Consider the following 18,908-nt stretch of genomic DNA (forward strand, 5'->3'; position numbering starts at 1 on the left):
TCCTGGTACTTGGTTACATTAACAATTCCACCCCCAGATCAAATATTGGTCATATTTTTGCAAGCGCTGGGATGATTTTAAAATCAAGTTCTATAAAATAAGTCACAGTCATGCTTAAATCTAACAAAGTCTGCATTTAGAATTAGTATTTCTGTAACAAAAATAAAGGGGAAGCAGACTTGGGGAAAAAGTCTAATATAAAAAGCAAACTAGCCTTACAGGTGGAAATGACAGGTACATGGTACAGGTATAAATACTATTTAATATTCATCCAGCAACTTTTACATTCCTTAATGTTTGCAAAAGGGGAAACTGTAACCAGGTTCTGAATTTTAAGAAAAGCCAGGATTATGGAGTCTTCCTTGTCCTACTATTAATATAACCACATTAAATACAGTTATAAAAGCCATGTTTGGTGTCAGTTTAAGCTGTAACAGGAATAATTCTCAAGCCTCCCAACTCAAGTCATGCTGTAAGGTTTTTCACCTATTTCTTCAACTTTTAAAGAGGAAAACTCCCAGTGTAAGGACCAATGTTGCCAAATACAAAGCAAATGCTGCTTCACACTATCACAAGGTATTAGAGTCTGACTCTTGGTATTGCACCATGTAACAGGCTTCTAGAAGTTACAAAGTTGAGTGATGTTATCAAACAGAAAACCAAACAACTCAGATCTTTGCAACTGAAATTTATACATTAAGATCTGCAGAAACAAAATTAGCATTTAAAAGCTCTACAGTCAGCTTCTCCTTCATCAAACACTAGACAGCATTTAAGACCTTTATATCAATTTAACCAAAACTGTACAAAATCAACCAATTTTTACATTTCCAAAATCCGTAATACAAAGTGATCAAGAAACTGCTCAATTTTTTGCAATAATTTTTGTTCTGTATTGACACCTGCTGACAATTTCTTCTGAGTAGTCAGTTTTACTGAACGCACCGTGACTTTATGCATATATTAGTAGTTGGCCAAAGGAACCTAGAATTGCAGTTAGCATCAGATCTTGTATCTTCCAAGAAAGAATTTACAGAGCAGGTGTAAGGACTTCATACATACCATTTTATATATGTGTGTATATTTGTGACTGTATATGTATAAATGCACACACATAAAAACTTGCTCAAAGTACTGGACTGCTTATGTCTTTTGAAAGAAGTTTTCACCAACTTCTTTGGTACAAAAAAAGATCTCTCCTGTTTCTGGAACTTCAATAAGACACATGGAAGTTAAGCAAGTGTCTACAGTGTTGTAAACAAGTATGAAAAAAAAGTCTTGGGTGTTGGAATGATTTTCATCACGGCTACTGTCCAAGAAAAGAGGCCATGGGATCATCGGGCCTCTGGCGTTTCATCCTATAGGCTTCCATTTCCTCTTCTGTTGGCTCTTTGGTTTCATACAGGCTGTTGTATGGTCTCTTCCTCTCATCTAACTGCATGATCTCTTGGACATGGAGAAGACGAGCCTCTTCAGCATTTAATGCCTGAAATGAAAGCAAAGAAAAAACCCAAACCAGCTACAATGGATGTTAAGCAAAAAAACCCAATGAAAATGTGTATTAGATTCCAGTGCAATGAAGAAGCACCAGGCAGAATGGTGGGATAAGCAATGCACATCTGTCTGTCTGGCCCACCTATGGCACACTTCACTTCATGTTCATTTTTTAGTGTTTAACATAAAATGAGGGTAAAATGGTATTTAGCAAAGAAGATACTTAAATCTCTTTGCTGTTGCCAAAAACAAGTAAGAAACTCCTTGCTTTTCCCTAAAATATAATTCTGATCCAGCAAGTACAGAAGCAGATAAGCAAGTATGTGATCTTTGGGGTCTGGGTTGGTTTTTTGGGTATTTTCCTCTCCCTCAGAGAGCATTTTTAAAATGTGCTTTTTAAAATCCATGCTATCACATTCCTCAAACTGCTACTGTTGCTCCTTCTTGCTCTTGAGAAGAAGTTGCCTTTGTACAGTGCTTTGGTTAACCATAGCTAAATTTCACACTCTGAATACCCAGGCTGCTGTGCTTGTGGAAGGGCTGTTCAGCAGCAGTCAGGAGATAGTTTGGTGGATGGATTTACTGTATCAACTGTGAGGCTGGGTTCCAGTCTGAGAGAAAAAGTGCTAAGTTAAGCTTTGACAGTGCCTTTGATCTCTCCATCTTAATTCAATACCCCAATCACCGTGTTCTGCAATGTCTTTTATAGATCTACAGCTGTAATAGGCTGTAATAGACAGGAAGTGTTCTAAATCATCTAAACTAAGTCTTTCAAAACTAAGTATTTATTGCATGTTTGCCTGAGAAAGAGGGAATGTACTTTAGAACACCTAACAGCATTTTAAATTTGCTTTAGCTCAAAATTAGCATCAAAGAACATCCCCAAGAATGCCACAAGAACTGTATTACAGGCTTACTAAAACTGACATTGTTGTAAAACATATTTCAAGTTCTTTATGCCACAAAACCACTGAAGACTATACTGCACCTTTTTAAGTTTTTCTTGCTTCTTTTTCTCTTCACCCTCACTATCCGAATTTGAGCTCTTCTTGTGCTTCTTCTTTTTCTTTTCTTTCTGTTTCTCTTGATGGATCTGTAGGGTGGAAAACCAGTTATTGTTAAGATTCAACTTGCAAACATTAGTAATGTTCAGGTCATTAAGTCCCCAGCATCTATTAATTCTATTTGAGAGTTTAGTTTTTGATAGAGAAGTTCATAATGTTTAATAATTTTCATACTTATTATGACTTGCATAATTTTCTAGTTATACAGATCTTTCCATCTCTTAAAATGCTGAGGGGAAATACCTGCCTTCCTGAGCAAGGGAAACAACCTACCTCCATCAGTGTTTTGGGTTTTGTCATGAGTTCTTCCTCTGTGGGTTGCTCTTCCAGTAAGCTTGCTTCAGTATTCTATACAGTAAACAAGAGGAAGGGCAGCCATTTATCAAGCACATTTGAAAGGGGAAGGACAAAAAAACCCAAACAACCCCCCCAAAAAAACTTCCACCATAAACTAGAAAAAAAAAAAAGGGCAAAACATTCTAAAACTTCGGTATGAAGATGAATGCTTTTTACCTCTTTCCAAGTGTCTACAAAAGACAATACTTACAGCAATTTCTTTCCCAGCTTCTCCTGTACAGTATGAGTACTTGACAAAGGAGTGGCAGCACCTGTAACCCCACCTGCCTTCTTTCCAGTAGGAACCCCAAATGCACTGCAAGAGAGGACACCACAGCAGTTATGTCCATAATCATACTCTGTAAAAGGCAGGCTGCAAGTTATTCCTGAGGTTATATCCTGGTAAGTACATTATTCAAACAATCCAGAAGGGAAAGTGATGATAAACACTTTTGTAATTTTGCATTAGCCTTATGGGTACAGCGAGGACTCACTGTGTGGTTGTTGATCTTTACATCCTCTTCATATTTAGAGCAAGCAATAGCTTTCTCTTGTCCTTTGATGACTGTTCCATGCCTAGAGTACTCGACGTAATCTTCTGTTTGAGCTAAAAGCAGTTCAGCTGGTGGGGCATCCAAATGTTCTTGACCTCCATACTAAAATACAAATAGAAACAACAAACTAGTTTTGAAAAAAAAAAATCCCACCTTCTTTGTAGTTGAGCATTTCAATAATGTCAGAACCTTCTGAAGAAGGCACAAAAGAAGTGCACGGAGACAGTTTCATCTTTAGTAAATAGTTGAGAGAAATGCATTTCCTCCTACAGCCATGGTGGTGTTTTTTTGTTGTGTTTATTTTTAATTATTACAACAGTGATATTCCTCACTCAAAGCAGGAAAACTTTTCACACCAAACCAAAAGGCTCAGGTATAACCAGAGCTGTACTTCCTGTCCCACTCCAAACTTAAATGTTGACAAGGTTAGAACCTAAATGGGCTATTTCATTCTTTCTCAGTTGTCCAAGAAACCAGTTGCAAGATATAAAAGAAGTATTTTTCTAGAAGACTGCACCCAAAATTTAAGTCTGAAAATTCTGCTTTTCACATTTAAGAAGAAAGTTTAAAAATAGTTATGGGAGACAGTTACTTAGGTATTTGACAAAAGATACCACTTTTAAACAGTAGAATAATTTTTTCAACCACTTGTATTATTTAAAAAAATTATCTACAATCCAGTAACCCAAAGAAATAGAATCATAGAATCATTAAGGTTGGAAGGGACCTTAAAGATCATCAAGTTCCAACTCCCCTGCCATGAGCAGGGAACCAGCAGATGTTCAAAGGTTCCTGTTTTAAATAATGTAATTAATCCAAGCAATGAGATAGTGTGTACAGATGTAAAAATCTTTTTATAAATCTATGCTGCTGAGATCAGCTGATGCATTTTCATGTAGCATTAGGAATCTTATTTGTTCCCCAGTTGCCAAACTAAACAGAATTCTTGTTAAGTAAAACCAAATGTCCGTTACCTTCTCTAGGATGCTTTCTTTCTGCTGTGCCTTGAAATCTTCTTTTTTCACTTTGAAGGATTTATAAAGTAGCTCTAACTTTGTAGGATCTGCTTGAAGATGAACTTCAGAGCCTTTGTCATAAGCCTCCCAAGCAAACACTGTGCACACAAGAGGTTTCACTCAGTATTTATTCTAAAACTGACATCCACATTCAAATTATCATCTTTAATGCTTTAGCAATTTGAAAGACAGCCTCCACCTAAAAAGATTTATCTTTTGCAAGAAAGAAGCATAGTCAAGTCCTCTAAGTCCATTTCCTTAAAATAAAACAAACAAATAAAAACCCACTTACATTGAGTCTGTGCCATTGAAATGGTATCTCCAGTGTAGCGAACAAAGTTGTCACCTGCGTAACCAACTCTGCAGAAGAGAACAGTGTGATTCTTACCATTCAAATAATGTAATTTCCTTTTAAATACAACCATAGAACATCAACAGGAAAGTAAAAATTCTCCTTTGTTCCCTGAGAGTTAAGAAGAGGGATAGGAAGGAGCATTCAACTCAATACACGAAATAAACGTCCAGGCTTCCCAGAGTCACGTAAGTGTGATACAGGAACTCAGAACACTTGATGCCTATGTCTCCATGGAGAGATTTTACAACACAGACCTGGAGCTCACTCTAGGATACCAAGCACCACGAGTCAAGATTGGATCTAACTGCACAACAAATATGCAGGAATGGTAGATGATACATTCTAGCATTAAGATTCTCAGCTTTTGGATTTGTGAATCTTCTCACACCCAAACTCAGTGTATTTTACTGAGTTGAAGTCTGGTAATAGCTTTACTGCTCTCAGTTACCTTTTGGATACCCCTTGAAAAGATTCACAATGACTATAGGAAACACTGGTTGAAAATCAAATTATGTTGACAACCAAATTCCCACTTTTCTCATTTCCCCAAAGCCACTCTGAAAAATTTACAGTTTGCAAAGCTGTGGCAGAAATACAGATTCACCAAAGGTCAGATTATGGCTCTAGAGACAAGTGAAAGTAACTGCATCTAAAAAAAAGAATTTGCTGGCATTATTCTGGCTGGGGGCAAGGAGAGGTGGAAAGAGCATTATTTGTTAGCATTTAGCCACTGCCATTCTATTCCAGCAGTGAGCTAATCCAATTACTGTACTCTGAAGAAATGCTTCCACTCACAGCCTGGCTACCCTGTACGTCCACAGCACCACACAGGTCAAGGCAGGGTCACAGCTCAAGTGCTTCACTCGGGTTTTAAGTGAGACAGCCAAAAAGCCAGCCCATGGCATTCTTTAATTAAGTTGTCAATCTAGACAATGCCAAAGCTTTCAGACCCTTTCTATGCAGACTCCATTAATATATGGGGAAATCTTGCTCCTAAGTGAAAGATCTAGTTAGGTACCACGGATGCTCCATGCTAGTCTCCAGTCCTGAATGCCTCCCAACAAACAAGCAATGAAGTTTAAGATTTAGTTACTGAAATACTTTAAATAAACATAATTATTGTTCACAGGTATCACCTCTTAGATATAGCAGCTTTCTGATCTTTGTACAGTTCATTACACTAAATGGTGGTCCACATATCCCTAAAGTTAAAAGGCCAGCAGTAATAAAATACCACTTTTATATACTAAATTAAAAACTGCTGCTAAATTAAACATTTTTTTCCGTGTTTACTACTGCTTCTATCCATAACTGACTAGGGATTAATTGGTAAAAGGACATACAAATATGAGAAAATACAAAACTAATAATCTCATTTTTAGCAGAGCTTCATTGGATGCACAAGCATAACCACGTTTTAACTTACTCATCTGGATTCTTGCCTGTGTTGGCATATGGGTTCTCTCTCATTGCTCTTGTTTTGGGATCATAATAAGCAGAGTTTGGATCTAGATTCCTCAAGTACTAGGGAAAGAAAACAACATTTATGACACTTCAAAGAAATGAAGTTACTCCTGTATCCGATCCCCAGCCTAGGCAGTTTTAAAAATTTTATCTGTGTAAAAGGATGACCTTGATGAAGTCATAACGTGAGCAGGAACAGAACTGAGAACAGACCTTAACCTCCAAGCCCCAAGACCCCTGAGCAAATTCATTAATTATCAAAGTGTACATTTTTTAAAAATTCCCTCTCCTGAACACAGAAGAGCCATCTCTAAAGAATTCCTTACTCACTTTCGCGATATCTTCCCGAATACGTAAATTTCGAACTGTGATGCGTCTTTTAGAGTCAAAGTTCTGCCCAGGCATATCAATGTCATCTGCATATTTATCTTCATCTTCATCTTCACTGTTATGATCCCGTTCCTGAGGAGAGATTGGAAACTTCTCAATAAAAGAGAACATTCGGTCTAGAGACAAGTACAAGAGTCTCATTTTGGTGGTTTCATTAAAAAGTCTGCAATCCCTGCAGCTAAAAGCTGGCACCATTTACTGAGCTGAAGTGTGCCCTCCTGCTAATCTAGCAGTCAACAATCTTCAGAAATACTCTTGTTAAAGCATTTCCACTTCCTCATATGGAAATAGTTACAAAACTATAACTATAATGGTATTAAGAGAACAGTTATCTTAGGCAAAATATATCCCACATAAAAAACTTATTTGCTTCCATCTCTAAGGTCTGACCATACTCAGGAATTAAAACAAAACCAAAACCCCCTCTATGAAATACCACCTCTGCCAGAAAGAACAAACCCAACATTCAAACCCCTATGCCACCCTTGTTTTGCTGTTCCATTAACTGCAGGTCCTTTTTCTTGCCCATGGTAATGCAGTGGGTAATCATCTTACTGTCTGTGAATTTGGTTCCTCTTCTCCCCACTGGTGTCTTGGGGAGTTCTGCAGCAAACAAAGAGCACATCAGCAGAGAAGACAAGATAGTAGAGAGAGGAGAGATGGCAGAGATATAAAAAGCATTTAAAGCAGAGCTCAACACTGGGTGCAAAATACAATTTACTTGTGGCACAAAATGCACAAACTCCTTTGTAATGTTCTAGGAAAGAGCTTGTAAGTGTCTCTATTACAGATGTGTTGGAGACCTTTTCGCTGTATCCCCAACTACATTTCCAAGCCTCTGCAAGAACAGCAAATTCTAGAACTGTCACTGTTTATTGGAGCTTGCTGTGCCTTTGTACACTAGTGGTTTAGACTAGACTATTTCATAGCATGAAGACTGACAAGCAAATCAGCCAGCACTGACTATGCAAATCAGTCTTGGCCCTCTCCATCAGAGATAGCTCTTAGGTTTCCACTACACTTCTCTTCTTACAGCTCCATTTTGTAAGGAATAGCTGTAAGGAAGCCAACGATTTTTGTCTTGTGAAAACAGGCATCAAGTAGAGAAATAATGTCTTCTGCCGCGAAGGTCGGCACACTTCAGTTTGTGCTGGTTTGGAGCTGAAGTTCGCTCTGCCACCTAGTGCCACAGGGCGAGGTGACAACCTCTAGAAGATGGAGGCTCAACTGTTGGTCGTCGTTTGCTTGGTGGGTTTTTTTTTAATTACCATGTTGATTAAAAACCCCCTGCTTTTGACTGGAAGCAGTCTCTATTTTCACCCCTTTTATAAACTCTGAATATTAGCAGAAATGCCTTTAAGGTTAAAATTTGATATCAAAGATTATCAAAAGCATTGTCTGTTCTAAGAGGAGCTTGTAGAAGTCAGGGAAAGACACAAACTGCAGAGTTGCAAGGCAGAGGACAATACATACAATCAGCCTTCAAATAACTAGAGACAGTGCAACAGTCACAACAATGACTGAAGAAATCAGTTTGGTTCTAAGGTAAGAAAATACCTTCCTATTCCAATTTACACAAAGCATTACTGGAACAATCCAGTCACATAAGAAGTATCTCAACATGAGTCAGATGTAACAATCTTTAAACACAGAAAAGCACTTCAGTACATCAACAAAACTACCACATGGAAATAAAGTTTTTCTGACCCAAAATTCCATGTAATTGATTTTAGCAAGAATTACCCAGATTTTTTGTCTATAGGAAGAAAACAAAGCAATTTTCATTTGAAAGGAACTGCTTAGATTTCTTGACTGTGACACAGAATATGCTGGGGCTTGGAAAATCTTAAATTACTGAAGGGACTAAAACCCAATAGCAAACCTGGTATAGAGAATAAAAGCATCATATATCAGAAATAACCTGCTGCATTTTATTCAGCCTAAAAATCAGGGTTTAGTTTACTTACCACTTGCTCCAGCTTTCCTGATGCCAACTCCTCCTGCAGCTTCTGGGCTTTCAGTGTACGTTTGGCCTGTGCATCAGCAAAATGCATTTGGTTTAGTATTTCCTTTTAAGAGCAACTGTGTAGTAATAATAGTCATAAGCATCTCATCTGACTGCTGTCATTTAAAATGCATTTCTTATTACAAAAAAAATTGGGGTTTTAATTCTCTGGGTGCTTGTGAAAAAATCAGCAGTCTAGGGGTGCTCTCCTCTACTCCTTTGCTTTACTGCAGTGGTTTTTTGATTCTCTAGGAAAGGTAGCTGTATCTAGACTAACCATTTTACTATTTTATATTCTACTGCTAAATAAAAGTTTACTAGAGCTTATGCAGCTCTACCATTATTATGTGCAGCCTAATTTAAGGAAGAAATAGCCTGTCTTAGTTCAATAGTGTTTAAGAACATGTTTTATTATTGTGTCCTCATAATCCAGTTAGGAACTTCAGAGCTTAGGGTACTTCATGACAGATGCTGCAAGCATTTATGGTTCATGCAGGAAGCACAAAGTAGCATCTAAAGTGATATGTTAAGGCAGCATGTAGGGATTTTTTCATGTGTTTGACATCATGGAACAGTTGATACTGGAGGTACTTCTGGAGACTGCCAGGGACGATGCCCCTGCTCAAGGCCATCTCACCTACAAGAGGTTGCTCAGGACTGTGTCCAGGCAGGTTTTGGTTACCTCCAATAATGGACACTGCCCAGACCCATTGGGCAAGCTGCTCCACTGTCTGTCCACCCTTACAGCACAACACTTCTTTCTTAAGATTAAACAGAATTTGTTGTGTCTCAGTTTGTGCCCACTGCTTCTTGTCCTGTCGCTACATACTACCGAGAAGACTCTGCCCATAAACAGTCCTGTTAGACATTTATACACACTGATTAGATCACATTTAGCATTAGCTTTCCAACACACTATAGGAAAATAATGAGGACTCGGCAACCAAGAGTTAGTTGGGCACCTAACTAACTAAAGGCAAACTACCTTTTGGAACAGGTAGCCAACATCCAACCAAGGTAATGAACTATGTTATTTTTCTGCTGAAAAGTTAATAGTGTCCACATGTCCAAACAGAAAGCTACCTGCAACAGCAAGGTGCTGATCTGCACACAGGTACAAAAATTCCCCTACTCCATCATGGTAACAAAATGGATTAATAAGTAAAATAACTTGAAATAGGTTACAAAATAAGAGATTTATTTGCTCTGATACAGCCAGATAATAAGTTCCTGTCTTACCTGTAATTCAATCTGCAACTTGGGTAATAAATTCTAAGGCTTGTTTACTAGAAAGTGAGCAAACTGGAGAGACACTTCATTTGTTGAGCAGATCCACACCCAGCTGCCAGTTCTGATCTGAATTTTCAGTTTAAGCAAAGTCTGCTCTATTATGAATCCAGCCCAAGGTCTAACATGAACAGTGCACATAACAAAAGATCCTCCTCCCAGCCAAGCCAAACACTAAACCTTTTCCTAGTAAACCAAAGCATCTACATACCAAATCAACTTTGGAATACTCCTCTACAATCTTCATATGCTCTTCTGGGTTATAACCATTCCAACGATCCCTCTTTCCATCATAATCAAACATCAGCTGAGGCTGCACATGTTCATCTGGTGCAATATTCATGCCTGTGTATTTTGCTCCAACTTTCCTAGGTCTCTGAAAGGAAAAGAAATGGTTGGATCTGTCCATTAGACTAAAACACATTATTCACTCAGATATCTCTACAAAAACAGCATCAGTCTAATCTGTAAAGCCAAGTAAATTCAGCACCATAAGCCTCTGAGTTGTAAATAAATGCAAGTAGTTAATTTATGTATTTTAAAGTAGTGCAACTGACATCAAACCCCATTAATTTCTAACTCTTTCTTCTACAACTAAAACCCAGTGTCCAGGGCTGGCTTCTAGCTGACATGAAACAGAAAGGCACAGCAGCACTTCAGTTAAAGCAAATTAACATGAAGAGCTAAACATTTTCATCTATCACTGCAGCACTTCTCACAAACTGAATTAATGAGCAAAGCCCTGAACACTAACATTTTTCCCTTCATTTTCCCCACATAACAATGTCTTCCAAGAAATTTCCAAGCCGCCTTTCAACACTAGTAACCCTTCTCCAAAATAGCTTTTCCAAACCCGGTCATTTTTACTTTCTCTCTAGCTGGCTGTTCTCCACTGAGATGAGAATTCACATTGTTTTCAAGCCATTGAAACATCAAGAGCAGCCACGTTTACCTCCATGCAGTCCTTCTTCTTGTGTGTCAGGGCACCACAGTTCTCGCAGGCTCCCTTGCGGTACCTGGTTGCCACCGCATGCTGAGCAGCACAGAAAGACACTGTTGAACAAGCTCGTGGCAAGATCCACACACACACATCCCCAGGAACTAATTCATCTCTTCAATACAACTAACATCTGTGTGGTCTACCCACCCCCAAAACACCTGTTTTGATATAACCACAGAATTCCCAGCTCCTGCCCAGACCCGTGGCCAGATGTTACCTTTATCTGATGACAAAGCCCCTTTGCATACCTCTTGGACTCCTCGTTTGTACCAGTCTCCAGAGGAGCTATACTGCTTCTGCTTCTCTGGCTGAGGCCTCTGATGCTTTAGTGTTGGTCTTTTAGAAGGATCTATGTACCATGGCACTGAGGATATGTACTGAGGAATATGAGGATTGATATCTCTGTAAAAGAGGATGTGTGATAAATACACGGCCCTCAGGAAAACACGAAACCACTTGGCCTAGAACAGGAATACTGAGTAACATGAACAGTAACAACTTGGCAAAAAAAAATAGTAACATTTATTTTCTCAGAAGCAATGAGACTTGCAGAAGAGCAAGAGGGAGGGAACAATTAAGGTAAGCACTCAAGTTCCTCAGAACTATGTTTTGGTCACTTTTAAAATACCACTTCTAAGTAGTCACCTAGATGGGACCTTTTAGCAGCACCATCAGTTAATCCTGGTGCTTAAAACACTGAACTGGCAATTTTTTGGAAAAGACCCATTTTCTAAGAATGACTGGAATGTTAAGAGCAAGTTCACAGAGTTCAACTACTGACTTCTACAACGAAATCATGAATCACCCTCATGATTTTTCTGTAGTCACAACAGGAAAAAGGCATTTTTAGCCAGTAGCTTTAGAATAACCACAGCTTTAATAAAACTTACTTTCCTTCTTCATCCACTTCAGCAGGTGCATTTCCTAGTTTTCTTTGTTCTTCTAATTCCTTCTTCTTCCTCCAGTCTTCCCTTGTCATCTTCTTGGGTTCCTCCAGGCTCACATCGTTCGATCCCCCCGCAGGAGGGGCGTTCACCACCGCCCCCGAGGCCATTTTGTTTCTTCCCCTGCGACAGACAAAAAGTATTACAGGTCAACACCACTTGACAGCGCAGCTCTTCTACGTGGTTTGCACCGTTCAGCTAGATCAGAAACGCCGGGTTATGCGTTCTTGACGTGTGTGTCTCCAGCCGATACGCAGCAGGATGGGGACGAACCGCAGCAGCTCCGCACGGCAACGCACGGTCGGGCCTCCCCAGGCCGCCAAGAGGGGGACAGGGACTCAGCGAGGGGCTGAGCCCCCGGACAGGCCGGGGCAGCCGGAAGGGCCCGCACGGCGCGAACCTGGGCCCGGGGCCGCAGGGCCCGGCCCGGCCCGGCAGGACCCGAGTGCAGAGCGGCCTTCGGGGCCCAAAGCGGCTGCTCAGGCGTCCCTCCCGGACCCCGAACCAGCCACCTCCGGACCCCCCGAACCAGCCACCCCCGGACCCCCCAACCCGGCCCCCCCGCCCTGTTTACCGGCCAGGCCGCACCGCCGCCCCACAATGCACCGCGGCCGCTCGAGCTCCGCCCTGTGACGCTCCGGTGGGGGCGGGGGGGCGGGGCACGCCGTCGCCGTGGTAACGCGCGCTGGGCCAATCGGCTGCGGAGCGTCGGTCGAAGCAGCCAATGGGCGGCGCGGGGGCGGTTTAAAAGCTGGTGGCGGCGGGGCCGGGGTCTGCTCGGCGGGAGCTCTGGGGCGCTCTGCTCTGGCGCGGCCCGCAGCCCGCCCGGCCTCCTCCTTCTCCTCGGGTGCTGGTGTCGTGCCTTAGCGCTGCGAGCTGCTGGTAGGTCCTGGGTGAGGGTGCCGGGGAGGGGAGGGCCCGGCCGTGGGCCGGTTGTGTTTAGTCTCGCTTGGACTTCGTGCATAGGCTTTTGGCTTCCAGCCATACCCATTAAAAGCAGCTTTTCCTGAGTAAGGAATCACTTTCCCGCCTGTATGACAGCTCCGGCTGGGAGCTGCCTGCCTCCTCTTAGCGCAAGGGAGGGCTCTGGTCTGTTGTCTCGGGTGGGGCTGTAAAACTGAGGTGATCTCTCCCGGTGCGTGTCCTCTGACAGTGTCTTTGTCTGGTGAGAGCTGCTGCTGGTAAAGCAGTTTGTGTTACCTCTGGCTGTTCAAGTGCTGCAGGTCAAGCTGAGGGCTGGGTTGCGAAGCTTGGAGCTGGTGTGCTTTTCTAGTGCTGAGGAAACAGTTAAACGCCACAAATAAGTGATAAAGCGATTCAAGGGTGTTAGATCCTTCTGTGTAAGTTTGCTAGTGAGATCTTGCTGCTTTCCTGAACACACATGAGCTCCCTTGGGACCATGAGCCTAATGTGTACTAATTATGCTTTCAAACACCAGGGTCTGTAGATAAACGACTATGAAATGGTGTAAAGTAGGGGTTTGTCCCCTCTCCTCTAGAGATCAGTACATGGGGCACTGTGTTGTCTTTAATGTTGATTAGTTTAAAAACTGCTGTGGTGGAAGAGGTGACAAGAATGTTTTCTTTTTTTTCTGTATAGACTTTCCAGAGTGGTCTCTTCAACCTGAAGATGGCAACACTAGTCTTTATTGATCAGGAGAATGGTGAAGTTGGTGCTACTAAGAATCAGATGAGACTCCCTTCAGGATCCTGTGTGTATATGCTGCCTGAAGGCATTAGGAGCTCAAGTGAAGTGCATAAACTTTGTTATTCACTGTTTTGAACAGTAATAGTCTTATTATATCTACTTAACAATTCTGCTAAGTTCATAAATTTTTATTAAAAAGAACATAGATCTGTGCTTTTGTCATAGAAAGGTCTTATAATTGTAAATAATTTTTGACATCCAGTCTCTCAGAACATGCACTTATTGAAGCAAGCTTTAGGCTTCATATGGTGCTAGTTTGCTTTTTTCTTCTCCCTGCTCCCCAGCAAAAGCCTTATCTGAAAGAATGCAAGTTAACACTCCTCTTCCTAAAAAGACAATCAGTACACCTTCAGCCATGCCTTGCTCTGTCAGAAAGGCTCTTGGAAATGTGAATAGAACTGAAGGAGTCACAAGCAAGATGGAAAAGATAAGAGAGAAAAATCAGCCTTGCTCTGCAAAGAAAGTGAGTATGACACAGGCATAGTTTACCTGCTGTTGTGGCATAACCCTGGCAGGCAGTTAAGTACCATGCAGCTGCTAGCTCACTAACCCCTGGGTGGGATGGGGGAGGAATCTGGAAGGGTAAAAGTAAGAGAACTCATGGGTTGAGAGTAAGATAACTGAATAAATAAAAATCTCAAAGAAAATGAAAACCAATTGCTTGCCCCCAGCTGACTGATGCCTTGTCAGTCTGAGCAATGGCAGCCCTGGCAAACTTGCCCATGTTTTCATTGCTTGGCATGTTGTCACATGGTCTGGAATATTCCTTTGGTCAGTTGGGGTAAGCTGTCCCAGCTGTGTCCTCTCACAAGTTCTGGTGCACTCCTAGCCTCCTCACTGGTGGGTTTGTGAGAAAAGGCCTTGATGCTGTGTAACCACTGCTCAGCAATAGCTGAAACAGCTGTGTTACCAGTACTGTTTCAGTAATGAATAAAAATGTAGCATTATGTGAGCTACTGGAAAGAAAAGTGACTCTACCCTGGCCAGAACCAGTGCTCCTACATTGGCACAGGTAGTGTCACAGCCTGGGGGAACCTAATGGCAAACGAGTGTCTTCAGTGAAAACAGCCTGAGTTAATGCCTTGGTCACATGTTTAGTATCAGGAGTTCAGTGTTATGAACATGAATGTTCTAGTGCAGTGATTTGTTGCCACTGTATGCAGCATTGCACTATATACACTCAACTGAAGAGTTTGCCCATCTCCAGCTGATTTGTGTTGAAGGTATTTAGAACTCAGGTATAATTGAGAACTGCATGACAGCTGCTCTTGTCTGTAGGGCTTTTGTCACAGGAAAGTTACTACAGTAACTCAAATAATGTGCCTTTCTCTTTTTAAGATAACTGAAAAGACTGCTGGATTAGAAAGCTGTGATGCAGTGGCTGAAGAAGACTGGCCAGAAATAGAAAACATGTTTTCTTATGATCCTCGAAGTAAGAACTATTGGTGTCATGAATATCAGGCTTTCATGAGTGTTAATTTATTGTAAGACTTAGGCCAAGATATGGTGGCAGACAAGCCAGTCTTGCATTTCTCTGGAGCCTGACCTAGAACATAAGGCTGCTTGCTACTTCTGAAATGCCATTTCCTTCTTCTTTAAGTATTTCTAACTGGTGTAGCTGTGCTCCAGATATGTAGCATTTTGAGTCCATTACCATGGTGGCAGGAAACTAGTTCCAAATAACCATCCTATAGCCTCTTAATTCATTAAATGGTAACTAGTAGCCAAGTATTCAAAAGAATACTTTAGTGGTACTTAGAGTAGATTTCTCTTAAGTGTATGCCAAGGTGGTAATTCGTAACTGAAGAGTCTCCTATTGCTGTAGAATGTAAGAGTTGAAGACAAAACTTCTAAAGCTGTTTTAGAATCTCTGCAATGGCTGTGCTGTCTCAGTCCTTCAAGGTGTGTCTGTAAACAATCCAGTTAATGTGGAAGTGAGTGTGCAAAAACTACTGTACCAAGGACTGTTTCAGGGTTGGTGAAATATAAATGCTGTGCTTGATCAAGTTGACTTGATAACTTCTTCCTGATCACTATACAAAAAGCTTCTGCTTTACATTAGCAGTTATGTACTCTGCTCTTATGATAAGTGTCCTTGTAAGGGGTTTTATGGACAGCTAAGGTGTAGCTGCCAATAAATACCCCTTAAAAGGGGACTGTTGGATTGTATTGTTTTGGATCTGCTGCCATGTCATTTTATCTAATAGAATTTGCAGTTTCCCGGACTACTGATAATTAACTACACTATCTTTCTCAAACAGCCTTTGAGAGTTTTGATCTTCCTGAAGAGGACAAAGTGAGCAATATCAACCTGCGTGGTGTTCCCCTCATGGTATTAGGAAGGACATATGACAGATATGTGAACATGGTTCCTTCACCCATGAAGATTGAAGAGATTTCATGGGAGTCTAGTAAGTGGAAACTTATAATGAGTTTCAGTGCCTGCAGTGCTCATCAGTGGTTTGGGAGGGGAGCTAGCTGGCTGCAGAAGGGAGCTGCCTCTGCTCTCCTACCTGCCAGCATAGCATGCTAGTATCAAACAGCTTTTGCTGTCTAGTCAAGCTGAATTTAACTGGTCAACCCTACTAGTTCAGCTGGTGCTCTAGGTCATGTTGCTTAGCAATCTTTTGCAATGCGTTGCTAACTAATCAGTTAGGTGGATCTGACTTATGCAATCACACAATATTTCCTTTAGTTGTTCATGAGGCTTATGCTAATCCCCAGGGAGTTAGCTTATGTTAGAGTATAAATTCTGCATTTAATAAGAAACTGATTTGCTCTATTTCTAACTTGCAGACTTGCTACAATCAACAGACTTCCTTGCTACCCTGGATGAGATCATTGACATGCCACCTCCCAATTATGACCCTGAATGTGTATTCTGAAGCTTCCATTGAGTTTAAATTTAATGTAGTTCTGTTTTTTAATAAAGGCTAATCTCAACTGTATAATACTGGACTTGTGTATTTCCAGTAGGCCTGAGATGTAGATAGTAAGGTAACACTTTGAAAAGGAGGCTATTTGACAAGCAGTTAAAGTAGAGCCTACTAAAGAGTAGTTAAAGTAAGGCTTCTAAGCAAGACTATAGTTCACTGTTGTGAACCATATCCAGGAGTTAGTACCTGCTGATGAGACACCATGATCATGTTAAGATTCTCTTCTGACTTTGCTGTTTATGTAACTTTATCCTTTATCCACTAAACATGCAAGGGTTTAAAACTATTCTAATATCTAGTGTAAGTATTAGACCTGGTACTCTTCTGGCAATTTTTTTCTTGAACTTGTTTCTCTTCAGGGTGCTTGTCTAAGGTGGTATGTTGGATTCTTATGGAGCTGTGGACTTCTTGTTTTCATGGACAGCACTGTGGCTTTTGCTGCTTGGTACTGTCTGTGCTCTGAGGGAAGGCTGGTGAAACCTCATTCTTCAAGTTATAAGCACCCAGGCTCAACAGTTGTTCATTTTGCATTGTAATGGCCTCAACTCCAGTTCTTCATCACCTAAGACAAATCAGTTATAGAAGGTGGTCAGCATTTGCCATGCAGAGGAGCATTTTCTGTAGGATCCTTTTTTTGGTGTTTCATCTGTTACTCTACAAATACTGTCTCTTATGGCTGCTGGCAAGCAACACAAGTCAAAGTGAGGTCTGAGTAAGAAGCAAGCAAGGTTTTCAAGATTTTCTGTAAACAGTTGAGATCAAAAAGGGTATGTTTCATCATGTAGCTCATCTGGGCCATAATAGTGTTGCTAGGAATCTTGGGTAGAGGATATAAATCTATGCAGCAACACAATGCAAAAATTAGTTTTCTTTATGTTACTACTATGACTAATAATATCTAGTGTTTCAGGATTGGTTAGCTTTTAAAATGCTGGCCATGATACTTTTGGTTTAAAAGATTAAAGATAAATGCTAATGCCCAATTTCAGATGCATCCATGACAAAACCCAGAGAGAATGTCTCTGAGGTAGATGGATGATGAAGTTAACTTTGATTTTGGTTAGATGCTAATTCCTGGCACCAAATTTTAGGTGATGGAATATTTTTTTCCTACAGTAGTGTACCTCATCTGGGCCTTTTTGTTTTCATTGGGATTTCTGGTTAATGCAGGTGCATGTTTTTGCTTTTACAAGGCTTTATTTTGTCAATATTAATCAGAAATATCTGTTTGTTTCAGCGGGCTTTTATTGTCCCCATTTTATGTACTTTTCAACTCAGCTGGCTGGGGTTAAAGAGAAATGCACATTCCTGTGACTTTCATGAGACCAAAGCTGTGGATTGAGCTTCCTGCCTGCACTCGAGGAGGTCCCAGTCACAAAAGCGTTTTCCTATTTAGAAAATGTCAACTTTCTTGGCCTCAGAGCTGCAAAACCACCTGGGGTCAGCCCATGGAGTGCTATGACATGGGGCCTGGTGGCTGAGAATTTTGCACTGCTTGGGGCCATCTCAGTTAAGCAGTAACACTGCCTTCTACTGGTGGCTTTAAAAATCTACTTCCCTAACTGGTGTTGAGACACACAGCTTTTTGCACTTAAAACGTTTTATTTTCTGTTAGGGTTTTGTCAGGAGTAGTTGCCATTGAGTTCAACGTGGTGTCTAAGCACTACCCTGCACAGCAGAAGTCCTTTTTAAAACTGCTTGTAATGTTTTGATTTACTACTTGGTCAGTTTACACTTCCTGCAAAGATCTATCCGGGATTTTAAATGTGTAGGTGTGATGAAAATGGATGCTTGATGGCTTGTCAAGCCTTAACAGAGCAGTGTAGCTGTGTACCATGACTGGAAAATCTGGATTGTATCCAAGCACACAGAGCAGGTACTGTTTTAATTGGCTATCACTCTGCAAAGGTGTCTTGATGGTATTCTGGCTGTGAGACTCACTTGAAGTCCTTTCCTGAGTTTCTGTAAGGAGAACCTGGAGATTTGTATAAAAATAATCTCTTGGCAGGCTGTGCAAAATTACTTCAGTGCCCATCAGGTAATTCATCCTATTTGCAGCGTGGTGGCAGCGGGTGGCAGCGTGGTAACAGCCTGGATTAGGGCTTCTCATTCCTGCAACCTGACAGCTGTGGTGTGATGTTTGCTTTTGGTACATCATGCACAGTGCAGGCATCTGTCCTGGGCTTCATTGCTTCATTACTGTGAAATGGAGGATAACAGCACTCAGGAATTCAGTGGGCCTTTACCCTGGAACTGCAGGGAACAGTGTATTGGCCAGTGTATTTTATCTTCTGTTTAAAAAGAACAGAAATGAGAAGCCTGGAGGCAATTGGTCTCTCTAGGGTTAGCAAAGCCA

The 18,908-nt window shown here is 41.1% G+C and overlaps 3 protein-coding genes across 6 annotated transcripts; 1 reads left to right on the forward strand and 2 right to left on the reverse strand.

Annotated features, from left to right (window-relative positions):
• Positions 1–242: 242 nt before the first annotated feature.
• On the reverse strand, positions 243–12,525 carry SLU7 (SLU7 homolog, splicing factor). 2 transcript variants are annotated; one of them, XM_051631503.1, is made up of 16 exons: positions 12,484–12,525; positions 11,856–12,032; positions 11,214–11,367; positions 10,918–10,998; positions 10,177–10,341; positions 8,641–8,706; positions 7,229–7,276; positions 6,614–6,745; positions 6,246–6,343; positions 4,757–4,824; positions 4,423–4,562; positions 3,389–3,550; positions 3,106–3,210; positions 2,832–2,906; positions 2,483–2,587; positions 243–1,486 (listed from the first exon to the last, which is right to left on the reverse strand). In XM_051631503.1, exons 2-16 carry the CDS (start codon positions 12,017–12,019, stop codon positions 1,307–1,309), a joined length of 1,743 nt encoding a protein of 580 aa, XP_051487463.1. In that variant the 5' UTR covers positions 12,020–12,032; positions 12,484–12,525; the 3' UTR covers positions 243–1,306. The 2 variants fall into 2 exon arrangements, with proteins under 2 accessions (XP_051487463.1, XP_051487465.1); XM_051631505.1 differs by lacking the exons at positions 7,229–7,276; positions 12,484–12,525 and having other exon boundaries at positions 11,856–12,403.
• Positions 12,127–12,894, reverse strand: LOC127390248 (translation initiation factor IF-2-like). The gene has a single exon (XM_051631562.1). The coding sequence runs from the start codon at positions 12,892–12,894 to the stop codon at positions 12,127–12,129; it is 768 nt and encodes a 255-aa protein (XP_051487522.1).
• Positions 12,688–16,561, forward strand: PTTG1 (PTTG1 regulator of sister chromatid separation, securin). Of its 3 annotated transcripts, none has more exons than XM_051631512.1 (6): positions 12,688–12,791; positions 13,509–13,656; positions 13,901–14,079; positions 14,955–15,048; positions 15,878–16,027; positions 16,413–16,561. In XM_051631512.1, the coding sequence occupies exons 2-6, from the start codon at positions 13,539–13,541 to the stop codon at positions 16,499–16,501; spliced, it is 630 nt and encodes a 209-aa protein (XP_051487472.1). In that variant the 5' UTR covers positions 12,688–12,791; positions 13,509–13,538; the 3' UTR covers positions 16,502–16,561. The 3 variants fall into 3 exon arrangements, with proteins under 3 accessions (XP_051487472.1, XP_051487474.1, XP_051487475.1); XM_051631514.1 differs by having other exon boundaries at positions 13,509–13,620; XM_051631515.1 differs by lacking the exon at positions 12,688–12,791 and having other exon boundaries at positions 13,631–13,661.
• Positions 16,562–18,908: the final 2,347 nt, after the last annotated feature.

This window comes from Apus apus, chromosome 13, assembly GCF_020740795.1.
Source record: "Apus apus isolate bApuApu2 chromosome 13, bApuApu2.pri.cur, whole genome shotgun sequence".
Classification (NCBI taxonomy): domain Eukaryota; kingdom Metazoa; phylum Chordata; class Aves; order Apodiformes; family Apodidae; genus Apus; species Apus apus.

What these genes read in the sequence shown, in the direction of transcription:
- PTTG1 (XM_051631512.1), top strand. Translation starts at nt 13,539, where the DNA reads ATGGCAACACTAGTCTTTATTGATCAGGAGAATGGTGAAGTTGGTGCT. An exon ending in AGCCTTGCTCTGCAAAGAAA is followed by an intron (nt 14,080 to 14,954) that starts GTGAGTATGACA and finishes TCTCTTTTTAAG; the next exon opens with ATAACTGAAAAGACTGCTGG. An exon ending in AGAGATTTCATGGGAGTCTA is followed by an intron (nt 16,028 to 16,412) that starts GTAAGTGGAAAC and finishes TCTAACTTGCAG; the next exon opens with ACTTGCTACAATCAACAGAC.
- LOC127390248 (XM_051631562.1), bottom strand. Translation starts at nt 12,894, where the DNA reads ATGGCTGGAAGCCAAAAGCCTATGCACGAAGTCCAAGCGAGACTAAAC.
- SLU7 (XM_051631503.1), bottom strand. Translation starts at nt 12,019, where the DNA reads ATGGCCTCGGGGGCGGTGGTGAACGCCCCTCCTGCGGGGGGATCGAAC. An exon ending in GAAGTGGATGAAGAAGGAAA is followed by an intron (nt 11,368 to 11,855) that starts GTAAGTTTTATT and finishes CCTCTTTTACAG; the next exon opens with AGATATCAATCCTCATATTC. An exon ending in AGGAACCAAATTCACAGACA is followed by an intron (nt 6,746 to 7,228) that starts GTAAGATGATTA and finishes ATCTCTCCTCAG; the next exon opens with GAACGGGATCATAACAGTGA.